The following is a 15,286-nucleotide window of genomic DNA, read 5'->3' on the forward strand; positions in this document are numbered from 1 at the left end:
TTTATAAAGGGATTTATATACATAAATCCCTTTATAAAGGAATTGTAAATTACAGAGGAAAAGTGGCCCAACAATTTATGTTTGGCTGGAGGCCAGCTTTGAAAATGAAGGTATATGGTTTAAATGCAAAGGACTCTACAGATTAACATCAGATAATAGGCTTAAATTGTATTGCTTGGTCCTAAATATAAATGGGAACAGTGACTTGAGGTAATGCCTGCCAGTGTGACAGGATGGGAAGAGGTGAGCAAGCTCAGAGTAGTGGTAAACTAGATTTTGCCTAGACTGAGATTGATACTGAGATTCTGAAATCAGAAGCATCCAACCTGACATTTGTAAATTGCTGTTAGAGTTTCCCCAGCCCACCAGACCTGTTATCCTAGCATTATATGAAAGGCAAAAGATCAGATCAGAAGGTAGATCATTATCCTAAGAGCACCTGTATGTTCAAACATTTGGTAATCTAAAGTTTAGTTAGACAGAGCACAAACTGGTAGCTGCCAGAAACAGGTGGGGGAGGGGGGTGGAGTGTGCCAGATGGGTAAAGGGGATTAAAAGGTACAAACTTTCAGCTTTAAATAATTATCATGGGGATATAACATCAGCATGGTAACTATAGTTAATAATATAATAATAATAATACAGCATTATTTTATATTATCACCATACTGTATCGTACATTTGAAAGTTGCTAAGAGTAATCTTAAAAGTCCCCATCACCAGAAAAAAATTTTTGTTAACTGTGGGGTGATGAATGCTAACTAGACTTATTTTGTGATTACTTCATAATATGTACAAATATCGAATCCCTATATTGTACACCTGAAACTAACATATCAATTATATCTCCATTTAAAAATAGAACAAACTTTATTTAGCATATTAATTACAATTTTACAAAATGATTTCAAAGCCAGAATTACCAAAGCTAAAGGAAAGGTCGTGTTAAGATCTAGAAAGACTTTTGAAGAAAACAATATTGTGTTTGTCCTTTTCTGTTTAGAATAAAAAGAGCATGCTTTATATGAATTTTGAGAACATTTCCCATATGATTTTAGGTTTTTGAACGTTTGCATCAGTTTTATTAATGACCCTGAAGAAAATGACTGAAAAATAAACCATATCGTTGTTGAACTCCATGATGGCAATATTACAAGTGGTTTTCTCCTGAACTTGAATAGAAATCACCATTTGAGATTGATTTAAACCCAAAGCATGCGTTTAATGACTGCTAACTTTTCTTTGTCATTTAAAAATATGTATAACTGGTGTCTTCCATAATAACATTGATAGTCTAATGAACCTCTAGAATCAGAAGGAAACTCAAATGATTCTTTAACATATCAGTGTAATTCCACTCCAACTGATTACCTGGGTTTTCGGAAAACTTCAAATGCTACCACAGGAGGAGGTTACCTAATTTGTTTTGTGGACATTTCCTGAAGGTCAAATTATAGGTCCTTAGGGATATTTTCCTCTGAAAATATTGGCTGTGGTCAGTGTCTACAGCAGTGAATACTTAGAGGTGATAGTGGATCCTCATTACATGTTTGTTCCTTAAGAAAATGAATTTTGCTCTCAGTATATATCTTTAGAGAGGCTGTTTTAAGAAAAGGTGTGTTGACACCTTGCCAAGATTTCTGTCATAGAATAGTTAGTGCTCCATGATTTTCTTAAAATACAGTGACTCTGCCAAAAAATCCATTTGTGCATAAATGTCTCCTTTCTTTCTGTAATGGTTTGTTACTTCTGGTCAAATTTTATTTCTCATACTTTTTTCTTCTTAGTTAAATGACATTAGGGACTGTAATAGAAATTATCATGAGGAGAGTTTCAAGAACTTTTATGAGCTTAACTCCCAGGGATCCTGTCATCCTGCTTGATGAAATAAATACTCATAATCAAATATTTTCAAAATAGATATGGAAGAGCATCTAACCCCACTCATTTTCTTTGTCCAATAAATACAGCTGTCTTGCCTGAGTATACATTTTTCCCCTCTCTGATTTAACTATTCCCTTATCTCACAGTCCTATAAATGTCCTAGTTACAAAATCTGAAAATGATGCAAATTTTCACCATTATGAAGAAATGAAATTCATTCTGAAGAGATTTGGAGGGAAAACCATATGTAAGTGGCAATAGTACCACCATTAAATACAGCTGGTTTTGGTTGACTCCTTAATCATGGGGAAAACAGTGGAAAGGTAGCCACAGATTGTCTCCAGCCCTGAGTGTAAACCAAAGTTAAAACTTAGGAGACTGATTGGTAACACTATTAGTTGATTTCAAAACTGGTTAGAGGTTTAGCTCTTGTAGTCTCTTTCTCCTTCAACCCTTTTGTTTGTTTCTTTCGTCCTGTGTGTCTTTCTGTTGAGGACTTTGAGGACTGCAGTGATCAAAAGAACAAGAGTGGGAATTGAAAATTAGGCACAGTCCTCAGCTTACGTGCCCTTTAGTATTTAGCTGGCTGATTGACTCCTGGGTAGTTTTAACCACAGCCATGTAGAAAGGACACTAGACTAAGGATCAGAAGGACCTTGGCCCTGCCATTTGGAGATGTATGTCCTGAGAAGCAGGTCCTTGTCTGAGCCTCTGAACCCGCTGCAAGGAATCCTTAGGAGAGAGGAACTGTGGCACAGTGGAGAGGTAGAAGCATACTGGTGGGTGCTTCAAAAAAAAGAAAAAGGGCTTGAGATAAATCAAAAAGTCTGAAATAAGTAATAATCTAGTCATTCCAACTCAGCTTTGGAACTGAGCCCTTTCTCTGTATTATAGGCAGAAAGGAAGATGTAAACTTGGTTGAAAACAAACAACAAGCAAAAACTTAGGGGATCTGGTAAGACTTTTCAGACATAGGATGAAGTTGTTACCAGTAGAACTAAGATTATCATATCTACTTTTGTGGAAGGGGATTGAGATCTTCCACAGCAGATATATAGAAAATTTTCCCTTTTTCAGAATGAGGTGACCAAGTAAACGGTTTCCCTAAGCTACTTTTGGCTATAAACCTGAATTATTACATACATATTCATGAGATCTAAACGGGAATCCAAAAGGTGAAGGTCAATACAAAGCTGAAAACTGTTGCAATGATCACAGAAAGCAATATATTTTAAAACGCCAGGACATTATAATGCACATATACATAATAAATAATAATAAATAGTAAAGAGTATAAAAGGAGCATCGTGGCATTCATAACTAATGTAGGTTCCCTGCATCTTAAATAATGCAATTATCAATGTTTAGAAGATCTAAGAGGAACATGATTACAGTAGTACAGTAAGAAGGGCCTGGTTCCTACTAACTGGATAAGTAGGAAAGTTCTTTCCTCTTTTATCAACCCAGTATGTTTGATGCCTCAATGTTGTCTCCCTGCAGCAGAAACTGAGCTCAGATAATGTATTATTTCATTTGGAAGTAAAGTGGTCCTGTTACTGAACCTAGACCATGACTCAGATTGGCAAGCCAATTATGGAAATGGTGACTTCATTCTAGCAAGATCTGTCCCGGTAATTGACGAATAATTTCTTCATTTTTCTTTCTGCTCTGTCTTCATAGTGCTGTTAGTCCCGATTCTTGGAATACCCCAGTGATGATGACCCTCACCAAAAGCAGATCCTTCACTTCAACCTATGCTGTTTCTGCAGCTAACCATGTAAACTCAAAAAAGCCAAATCGACCAGGTTAGTATTCTGTTGGGAGAAGAGTTCATACTCACTGAGTGTGCAGTCATGGAGTTAACTCTTAAGTTAAATCTTAAACAAGATTCTGAGAGTGCATACCCAGATGTGTTCGGTTTGACTATTCTAAAGAGACAAAGCCTCAATAACCAATTAGCTCCTTAAAATTCCTCTTGATGGGATGATACAGATTCTTTCCAGGTTGCCATGCTAGATATCCTGTCTTGAACTTACTGGATGAGTAGGAAATCGGTGTCACCATGGAGGATAATCTCTGGAAGCATCATCTTATAATATGAAAGCTAATGATGTACTTCCCAAATTTCAGTTTTATTTTTAGCGTTTACTAAAATTATTTTTCAGGACTATGGTATTTATTGGCGTTCAAAGGAATGCTTCATTTACTTTAGGTTTTATAATCTTTTCAAAGAAACTCTTTATGTCATACACACACATACACACACACACACACACACACTTAAAGGAAAAGGTATTTAAATTTGGAGAAAATACGGTTCAGGATCTTTGAGAGCCCTTTGGAAGAGCCCACAAGTCAGCAACCAAAAGACCCACCAGTACAGTGGGCAGGAGGTTTTCTTTCCCCTAAAGGCTGTTACAGAATGAAATTGGAGGTGATTTCTCCCATCTGGGATCTGGAGTCTGACTACTGCATGGAGTTTTCTACCTCAGTGTCAGTGCCACCCATATACTTCTAAGCATCAGCTTCTCTCTTCCCTCTAGCATCCTTTATTCAACAAATATTTGTGAAGCAATCCCTATCTCAGACCCTGAACTAGTTTTGGGAATATGGCAGTGATTAAGCCAGACCCACTTCCTCCTTTCACAGAATCCTCACTTAACTCTAGTGGGGAATGTAAACAGGTCGGCGGCCATTACCATAAAGTATGTTAAAGACTGTAATGAGGAAGAGAGGAAAGACTTTTAAATAATGAAAGAGAAGAAAAGAGATACAAGATCTGCACACTGAGAGAAAGCTTGAGGAACTTAAGATTTTAAGTGAGTGGCAAAATTGGCAAGCATAAAGGGAGATGGAAACAGATATGCAGGTGAGGCCCAGAGATCTATGACAAAGAGTTTAGCTATCAAGATTAAGAACAGGGGCGTCTGCATGGCTCAGTGTGTTAAAGCTTCTGCCTTCGGCTCAGGTCATGATCCCAGGGTCCTGGGCTTGAGACCCACACTGGTCTTTCTGCTCAGCAGGGAGCCTGCTTCCCTTCCTCTCTCTCTGCCTGTCTCTCTGCCTACTTGTGATCTCTGTCTGTCAAGTGAATACATAAAATCTTTAAAAAATAAAATAAGAGCAGTGAAGTTTCAGGTAGGAAAGTGAATGATTAAGATAAAGAATACTCCATTTAATCAGAATCTGTACTGACTCAAAACTGGAATATAGTTTTCGTCAGATTCTGTTTCCAGATTGCCCCCTCCTAGAATCTCACTTGAGAGTCTGGGGTATTTATTATGACTTCTTCTTCTTGGAATGTTCTGACTTGAAGTTTTCATCTCTGATCTCTGTAGAAAACTCTAAAGAGATTTCCAGTAGCTTCCTGCTTATGTTCTTAATCTTCTGCCTTTATAGCAGCTTAAGAATTTTCCAAATGGCTCCAGGGAAAAAGCACCCGCTACTCACTGGGCTGTTAGATATTCATGTTCCAGTGCCATGGCGGCAGTCCCAAACTCCAGTTTTCATGTCATTAGCCTCATGACATTGCTAAACGTTCTGCTGACTTTCTTCCCTAATAGCTGCATCCTTTGCCTAGATTCTTAACCTTTTGCTCCATGCTAATGGTCAGTAAATAATGCTGTGAAGGGAAGAATAGTTCCTAGGACTTTGGCTCACCCTTCTAGGGGTATCTTCTTTCTGTTCTCTCTGGGAACCTAGTCCCTCTTGTTTTGCCTTGAAAACTTTTTTTTTTCCTTTTAAATTCAATTTTTCTTTTTCTTCTTGAAGAAGCATGGATTTATTACAAACTACCACATCACAGCCAGAAACTCATCGCCTCAAAATGGCGACGAGTCTATGAGGGTTAGAGATGTGGTACTGATATTCATTCCACTGATATTTCAGGACATCACCTTAAAATATAAACTTTTCATTTTAAAAGAGGCACAACTCTTCTGTTGTTTCTCACATCTAAAAAAATTCAGTACTTTCCTTTCCCTTTGATCATTGACTTTATGTTGGTGACTGTTTCTTTGAGTCATTTAAGTGCTAACTTTGCTTAAATCTCTGTTTAGTGTGGGAAGACACTTCCTCCAGAAAGTATGATATTGTTAGGGTTGCATCATTGACAGACACCATTAAAAATAATTTGGTTTGAGCCCCTGGGTGGCTTAGTGGGTTAAGCCTCTGCCTTCGGCTCAGGTCATGATCTCAGGATCCTGGGATGGGAGACCCGCATCAGGCTCTCTGCTCGACAGGGAGGCTGCTTCGTCCTCTCTCTCTCTCTGCCTATTTGTGATCTCGCTCTGTCAAATAAATAAATAAAATCTTTAAAAAATAATAATAATAATTTGGTTTTCCAAAGACCTATCTGGTCTTCTCTGCTCTTTGGTGATGTTCCTTAAGCCTTATAACTTAGAAGTTACTAATGACCAGAGAAGTAGGACTGTGCTTTCAGTCAGGGTCAAGAACAGAACAATGTGTGCAAATACATGTGTGCAGCCCTGAGGGCAAATGCAGGTTACCTCAGTAATTTGGAGGCTCATCTGAGACTCCACTGAGGTGGAGGAAATGAACTTGAGCATTCCACATTAAATGTGAGACTTTAAAGGGTCACTAATGTGGTCCTAGGTCAGTAGGTCAGTAGAACCCTTATCTCTCTACAAAAAATACATGCAAATAATTTTGGAAGAAAGCATCACCAGTTAAGGGCCATGAAACTTTATATCAAGTTCGAACAAACTGAAGCTTGCAAGCAACATTACTAAACACACAAACTACCATGAGTTAGAAACAAACAACAAACAAAAGCAACTTTACAGATCTCTAAAAAGGTTGAGATATTTAAATGACAAAATATTTGCATATTTTAGAATTAAAATATGCAAATATTTAAAGAAAAATATGAGGTCATTAAAAGTAACAGCAATGAGAAAAGAAATGATTGCAGAGCAGCTAAATATAACTTTTGGAAATGTAATCAAGGAAATAGGATAGGTTAAATGGAATAATGGACTCCTAGAGGGAGGAATAGTAAACTGGGGAAGCAGAGAATGTGAAGAAATTATCCAGGATGTGGTATACATGAGAAACAGGAAGATGTAAAAGATTTTTAAAAATAGAAGACTATAAGAAATATCCAATGTAACATAATTATGTTTTAGTAGAGGATAGAGTATATAAACTCTGAGGAGAAACATAGTAAAGGGGAAATAAAAAGAATTTACACATAGACACAAAATAGCAAAACTACACAATACCTAATATAATATATATGTATAAATATAATATATATTAAATATATTACATATATATGTTAAATATAATATATATTATATTACAGTCTGCCAAAGATAAAGGAAATTTCAGGGAACACAGGTCATTCTGAGAACAGAACTGTCTAAAGGGCATCAGAGCACACTAGAATCACTTTCTCAAAGTTCTGAGAGAATATAACAGACTAAAATTGTATATCTAGCACAACTATTTCACAATAATATGGGAATGAACTAAGACATTTTCAGAAAATCAAAACTTTACCACCTGCCAAATCTTAACTGAAGGAGTTTATGGTGGATATATTTGAGAAAGAAAAGTAGTAGCAGAGAAGAGGTCTGAGACTTAGTATAAATTTGAAAACCATGAGTTTATCAGGAAAACATTATATGCATAAAGCGTAGTATTTCTGTATTCATAGGTATTTTTTTAATTTTTGCTTTTTACTTTTTTTATTTAAAAAAAATTTTTTTTTTTTTTTTTAGAGAGAAAGAGAGTATGAGCAGGGGAGGGGCAGAGAGAGAGAGAGAGGGAGAGAATCTTAATCATGCCCAGTGTGGTAGACCCCAGTGTGGGGCTCAATCTCATGACCTTGAGATTATGACCTGAGCCGAAAGCAAGAGTCAGACGCTAAACTGACTGAGCCATATAGGTGCCCTGGTATTTTTTTTTTTTTATTTTTAAGAGCAGAATTAAAATATTAGACAAAAATAATATGTAACTCAAGGGATGAAATACGAATTTAAATTTTCTATGTTCTTGTGTAGCTTGGAAAAAGGATTCAGTTGAGGAAACAGGCATAGAAAGTAACTTGCCCAAGCTCACGCAGTTAGTCCTGAATCCTTTCTTTTTTTTTTTTTAAGATTTTATTTATTTATTTGAGAGAGAGAGAGACAGAGAGAACATGAGCAGAATTAAAATATTAGACAAAAATAATATGTAACTCAAGGGATGAAATACGAATTTAAATTTTCTATGTTCTTGTGTAGCTTGGAAAAAGGATTCAGTTGAGGAAACAGGCATAGAAAGGAGAAGGTCAGAGAGAGAAGCAGACTCCCCGTGGACCTGGGAGCCCTATGCGGGACTCGATCCCGGGACTCCAGGATCATGACCTGAGCCGAAGGCAGTCAGTCGTCCAACCAACTGAGCCACCCAGCCGTCCCCTGAATCCTTTCTTTTGTTCGAATGATTTTAGCTAGAAAAAGCTGAGGACAACAAACTGAAGTAACTTAAAATTGGGATTTTTTTGGTCCTTTCCTTGGGCAAGTACATGATAATGGAAGGTTTTGCTTTTGTGTCTCTCAGTTTCTTCATTTAAGTAAGATAACTTAAATTATTAAAATAATCAACGTGGTAAAGTCAAGAAGCTGAAAATTGTGCTTGTTGTGGCAGCACATATACTAAAATCGGTGTGCAAATGTTGTATACCTGAAAGTAACATGCATGTCAATTACATGTCAATTTAGAAAAAATCTGAAAATTATAGTTAGTGCATTCCCTGGAAATAACAGAGCAAGTGATGGAACCAAGTATGAAGAATAACCTCATTTTTCTGTGTCCTACTCTTCAATTCATAAACTATAGCCAAGAAGAAGGAATGAACTGTAAAAGAAAAAAAAAAATGTCTGTGTAACATACTCCAAGGTCAGATGATAGAAATTAGAATAGGCATGGTGAGAGCCTCACTCCATCCTTACCATTAAGTACATAAGGTATCCCCATCATGGTTACTCGGGAGGGGATTTTGCATTGTGACCTATTTAGAGTGCTGTCACAGGAGAACTAAATGTTTATAAAATAACCTATACCCTATGCATGCTGAATTCAACTAAGCAACTCCCTGAAAGTCTGTTGGAAGGGAAAAAAAGCCCATAAAGAATCAGAGTAGAAATTCTTATTTATTTGATAGACAGAAAGGGAGAGACATGTAGGCAGAGTAGAGGCAGAAGGAGAAGCAGGTTCCCTGCTGAGCACAGATACACCCTGCCCTCCCACTCCATGTAAGCCTTGATCCCAGGACTCTGGGATCATGACCTGAGCTGAAGGCAGATGCTTAACCCACTGAGCCACCCAGGTGCCCTGAAAAGAGCTGAAAGTCAGTTACAGTTCTTCTTGATCAGATGGGCTCTGCTGTTCTGAAATCTTTGTTTTTCCTGCAGTGATGGTGTGTTGATGTTGATTGGGCTAAGTGTGCTGTGTCTTATGAGTTCTCTGTGCTGCCTCTGTGGAAGGGGGCCAGGGAAAGCCTCTTTAAGTGGCAAAGAGTATAAGGAAGCAGAACCTAAATAAAGTGTGAAGGGAATTGGAGGAGGTGAAAGAAGCGATAGGCAAAAGAGGTAGGGGGATGCAAGCGTGGAGAATAAACATTGAGAGGTAAATGACCTGTTTCCAGAAGGAGCTCATGAACTCTGTTCTTTGCACAAGTCAAGTAAAACAGTGTATCTTTTAGTTCAATCAGCATTAATTTAAATTGTTGAAATAAACCCAATTATTATGCAATTGTAAATATAAAATATTGGGTAAAATCACATAGGAGTCCTTTGATTAAAGCATAAAAACAGGATATTTAAATATAATTTACATTTTTAATCTTGCCTTTTTATTATGAGCCCCCGACAACGCAGAGCTGCCTTTGTAATTCTGCTTTTAAAATTCCTTCAGTTCACACTTACTGCATTTGCTGTAGACCCTTCCCAGATTCTTTTAATTTTTATAAGATTCTTACAGTCCTCTTACAGTGAGTACAGATCTCTCTACACCTACAAGTTAGACAGGATTTTTCCTGCAGAAAATTTGAAATGAGAGAGAACTTTAATTATGGCACAGTGTATGTATGGGGGATGTTTTGCATTTCTTTTTGCATACGTAGATACATTGTCTGTTTGGAAAAATATTAGGGCTGTCCATTTTACTGAGGGCATAGAAAAGAGACATGCACTTATTACACATGCTGGTTCCTTTTTTCTTCAGTTAAAATTAAGCTGAGAGAGTTTTACAGAACAAAACAGATGGATTCACTTAAATAATTTTCCTCCAGTATTGTTTATCATCTCCCTTTAATTGTCCAAAGTTCCTAGTGTCTTGACACATTTTCTCATGCTCTCAAAAGCAAGGAATTAAAGACTGAATTATTCAAAGGATTTGGTATTTTAGAACTTTAAAGTTACATTTAAAATTTTTTTTATTTTTAAATGCTTTAAGTATTTTACATTAGGGCAGTTTGAGTCATTCAAAGATTTATATTTCATAAGCTATGTCTTTTTCCTAGAGTCTCTTAAAATTACTCAGATATAAAGTGATAAATAAAATTGAGAGAATATGTATTTATTTGAATCCTCCCCACCACGTGTGCATGTGTAAATGTGTGAATGTGCAACATGAAATCGGATGACACTCCGAAGCTCATAAAGTTAATCCTTCTAACTTTATACATGATTACATTTAAAACAACCTAGAATATGACTTGTTCTTGGAGGCTTGCTAAGAGGGCACTTCTCCCGTTTCCTTGGAATATCCTTTTCCTGCTTCTGATATCATTTTATTTGTAGTGTATCCTTTCTAGAAATAGAGTATTTGGTTATTTTCAGCACTTAAATCTCTCTTTCTACTTGAAGACTAACAACGTAAATATGTACCCATTTTCTGTAGCATTCCTAACACTTTCTCACTTAAAAACGTTTTTGCTTTTAAAGATTTTATTTATTTATTTGACACACACAGAGAGAGAGAGAGAGAGATCACAAGTAGGCAGAGAGGCAGGCAGAGAGATAGGGGGAAGCAGGCTCCCCGCTCAGCAGAGAGCCCGCTGTGGGGCTGGATCCCAGGACCCTGAGATCATGACCTGAGCCTAAGGCAGAGGCTTAACCCACTGAGCCACCAGGCGCCCCTCACATTTAAAAACTTTAAGATAATGTACACTGTAGTTTGGTTTGGGAAAAAGGGAATTTATATGCTTAGACCTTTATATTATAAAATTATAATATTTTATATTATAAAATATCCCTGCTTCCTCCCCCCCAGTTTTATTGAGAAATGATTGATATACACCACTATATAAGTTTAAGGCATACCACAAGATGGTTTGATTTCCATATATTGTGAAATTATTACCACCATATGTTGAAACAACATCCATCTTCTCATTATAGACACAATGAAAAGAAAGACAAGAAAAAAGAAAAAATGTTCTTCTTGTGATTGGAACTCACACAGTTTATACTCTCAACAAATCTTTATATCGTCCAACAGTGTTAGCTACAGTCATCATGTTGGACATATATCCCTAATTGTTTTTTATCTTATAACTAAAAGTTGGTGTCTTTTGATTCCTTTCCTCTGATGCCCTGTCTTCCCACCCCATGCCTCTGGTAACCACAAGTCTGATCTGTTTTTCTGTGAGTCTGGTGTTTTGTTTTTGTTTTAAAGCTTCTACATATAAGTGAGAACACACAGTGTTTGTCTCTTATTTCACTTAGCATATGCGTTCAAGGTCCAACCATGTTGCTGCCATTGCTAGGATTTCCTTCTTTTTTGTGGCTGACTGATATTTCATTATATAGATGTGTGTGTATATACAAAATCTATGTGTGCATATAAAACAGCTTATTTATCCACTCATCCATTGATGTTCACTTAGGTTGTTTCCATGTCTTGGCTGTTGTAAATAATACTGCAATGAATATGTGGCATTTTTTTTTTAAGTTAATGTTTTCATTTCCTTCAGCTATATTTCCAGAAGTAGAATTGCTGGATATTATGGAAGTTCTATTTTTAATTTTTTAAGGATCCCCCATACTGTTTTCCACAGTGGCTACACCAATTTACATTCTCATCAACAGTGCACTAGAGTTCCCTTTTCTCCACATCTATGCCAGCACTTCTTTCATGTCTTTTTGATGGTGGCCATTCTAACAGGCATGGGGTGATTATCTCATCGTGGTTTGAATTGCATTTCCCTGATGCCTAGCGATGTTGAATGTGTTTTCATGTACCCATTGACCTTTCATATATCTTCTTTGCTAAAATGCTTATTCAAATACCCATTTCTTAATTGAGTTGTTTGTTTGCTAATGAGTTATATGATTTCCTCATATATTTTGGATATAGCCTCTTATTAGATGTATGGTTTGCAAATATTTTTTCCCATTCCATAGTTTCTCTTTTCACTTTATTGATTGCTTCGTTTGCTGTGCAGAAGCTTTTTAGTTTCTAGTTCCACTTATTCATGTTTTGATCGTATTGCTTATACTTTAAATGTCCTGTTCAACAAATCATTACCAAAACCCGTGTAACTTTTCAGAGAACCAGCTCTGTTTGATTAATCTTTTCTGTAGTTTTCCTTTTCTCTACTTGATTTGTTTCTGCTCTGTATTATTTCCTTTATTTTGCTAACTTTGAGTTCAGTTTGTTCTTTATCTAGTTCCTAAGATGTAGATTTAACTTTTTTATTTGGGATCTTTCTTAATGTAGGCATTTGTGCTGTGAACTTGCCCATCAGAACTGCTTTTGCTGTAGTCCACAATTTCTGTTATCTTGTGTTTCCTTTTGTCCAAAGAAACTTTTTTATTTTCTTTCTCATTTTTTTCTTTGATCCATTGGTTGTTCAGGAAGCTATTGTTTAATCGTCCTGCGTTTGTGAATTTTCCAGTTTTCCTCTTGTTACTGATTTCTAGGTTTGTGTCCTTGTGGTCAGAGAAGATATTTGGTATGATTTCAGTCTTCTTGAATTTGCCAAGACTCGTTTTGTGGCCTCTCATGGTCTGTCCTAGAAAATGTTCTCTGTGTGCTTGAGATGAATGTGTATTCTGCTGTTGTTGGGTAGACTATTCTGTATATGTCTCTTGGGTCCGTTTGCTCTGTAGTGTTGTGTAAATTTGTTGTGTCCATATTGATTCTCTCTCTGGATCATCTATCTATTGTGGACAGTGGGGAATTAAGTCCCCAGCTATCACCGCATTACCTTTTATTTCTTCTTATAGCTCTGTTAGTTTTTTGCTTTATGTATGTAGGCGTTCCACTGTGGGGTGCATAAATATTCATAATTGTTATAACTTCTTGCTATAATGATCCTTTTCTCATTGTAGATATTCTTTGTTCTTTTTATCATTTTTAGTTTAAAGTCTATTTTATTTCCTAGAAGTATTGCTACTCCTGTTTTTTCTGGGTTAACATTTCCTTGAAATATCTTTTTTCTTCCCTTTCAGTCTATTGTGTCTTTCAGGCTAAAGTGAGTCTCTTTATTTATTTTTTAAAATTTATTTATTTGACAAACAAAGATCACAGGTAGGCAGAGAGGCAGATGGGGGGGGGCAGGCTCCCCACCGAGCAGAGAGCCCAATGTGGGGCTCCATCCCAGGACCCTGAGATGATGACCTGAGCTGAAGGCAGAGGCTTTAATCCACTGAGCCACCCAGGTGGCCCTAAAGTGAGTCTCTTTAAGACAGCACGTTGTTGGATCTTTTTTTTTTTTTTTTTTTTTAATCCTCTCAGCCATTCTGTGTCTTTTAATTGGAGATTTTAATCTGTTTACATTTAAAGCATTTATTGAGAGGTGGGAACTTACTCATGACATTTTTATTCATTGCTTTCTGGTTGGTCTGTAGATGTGTTGTTCCTGCTGGTGGTATCATATTTACCTGATTTTTTTGTGATCTTGATATCTTATGTTGGTATCTACGCATCTGAGTAACCAGGTTTCTGTTCCAGACTTTGCAGGGACCCTTCTAACCCCAGTCAGCTCAGTTTGTTTCTGCGCATGCCTCCTCATAATGTCCTTAGGCAGTAGGCCCCGCCCTTGTGTCTATTTTTGCGTGAGGCAAATGGTCGAACTCTGAGGATGGAGTGAGGAGATGTGCCACTGGCTGAGAACAGTTGGACAGGACTGCTGGCTTGGTTCCCTACCCAAGTGAAACTGTAGGGTCGGCTCCGCAGTGCCTTGATTCTCTGGTCAGGCTTACCAGATGGTCAGGACTGGTACTGTATTCAGTAATAGCAGGGTTATGAATCCATCCCTGCTCTGGCAGGGACCCAAGACCTGTGCAGCTTCTTGTTTAGGGACCTGAATCAGGCTGGACTGTGCATTGAATTCTCTGGTTCTCTGAGGCTATCAGTTTTGCTCTGAAGACGAGAGAACCCACAGGCTGTGCTCTCTGTTCATGTGCCATTGTACAAAAGGCTATTGATGCAGTTTTCCCAGTGCTCTGGTCAGTCAAACTATAGGTTGTGTCAGTACTGAGCAGGGCTCTAAATTAGATTCCCTGCCTGAGCACAGCAGGAGAAGCAGCCGGAAAGCCAACAGAGCTTGTTGTTTGTTGTCTTAATTCAAGCTTTCCCCATCCCAAGCTCTGGGACCAAACCCGGCTTTGTTCTGAAAGCCGTCAGTTGTACCTGCCCATGGTTCAGCTCCAGTGCTGCTAGACCGTGCAGCTTCCGGGAGCTGGTCAGTTGGGGCTAGAAGACAGTCTGCCCTGGGCAGGGTTCTGTCTCTGCCCCCTGCTTGGGGAGGAGAAGGGGTCACTCCAGCTACTTTGAGTTTCCCAGATAGGTTCTCCAGTTGACAGGCTGGGAGCTACCCTCAGCCTTCGCTGTGAATGAATCCCCCTGCTAGTGCATAGCACTGAGATTCTCCACACCCCGTACTGGCTTTGTTCCGGGGTGTTCCATGCTGCCACCCACCACTTGGCTCAAGGGTCCCTGGACCTCACTGCTTCTGGGAATTGTCACCAGTCCTTTTGGTGAGATGGAGCTGGGAGACACTCTCCGCAGTGGGTGAGGCTATGACTTACCTCCTTGCCTGGGCAAAGGCATATAGGGCTGACGAAACTCCTCGCTTAAGAATCTGAATCACGGGGCGCCTGGGTGGCTCAGTGGGTTAGCCCGCTGCCTTCGGCTCAGGTCATGATCTGAGGGTCCTGGGATCGAGTCCCGCATCGGGCTCTCTGCTCAGCAGGGAGCCTGCTTCCCTCTCACTCTCTCTGTCTGCCTCTCTGCCTACTTGTGATCTCTGTCAAATAAATAAATAAAATCTTTAAAAAAAAATAATAATCTGAATCACACAGATCTGTACCGACCAAGTTCACTGATCAGTGTGTGCCTCCAGCTTGGTTCTGCAGATGAGCAATGCTGCTGGTTGAGATTACTATTT

At 38.1% G+C, this 15,286-nt stretch overlaps 1 protein-coding gene across 3 annotated transcripts in view; it reads left to right on the forward strand.

Annotated features, from left to right (window-relative positions):
• PDE3A (phosphodiesterase 3A) overlaps window positions 1-15,286 on the forward strand; it is a 319,769-nt gene that overhangs the window by 258,634 nt on the left and 45,849 nt on the right. For all 3 annotated transcript variants that reach the window (XM_082740632.1, XM_082740633.1, XM_082740634.1), the window contains exon 5: window positions 3,565-3,689. In XM_082740632.1, the coding sequence (XP_082596758.1) occupies window positions 3,565-3,689 (125 nt within the window). The remainder of the gene's footprint in view (window positions 1-3,564; window positions 3,690-15,286) is intronic.

The sequence above is a fragment of the Mustela nivalis genome, assembly GCF_964662115.1.
Source record: "Mustela nivalis genome assembly, chromosome: 7".
NCBI lineage: Eukaryota > Metazoa > Chordata > Mammalia > Carnivora > Mustelidae > Mustela > Mustela nivalis.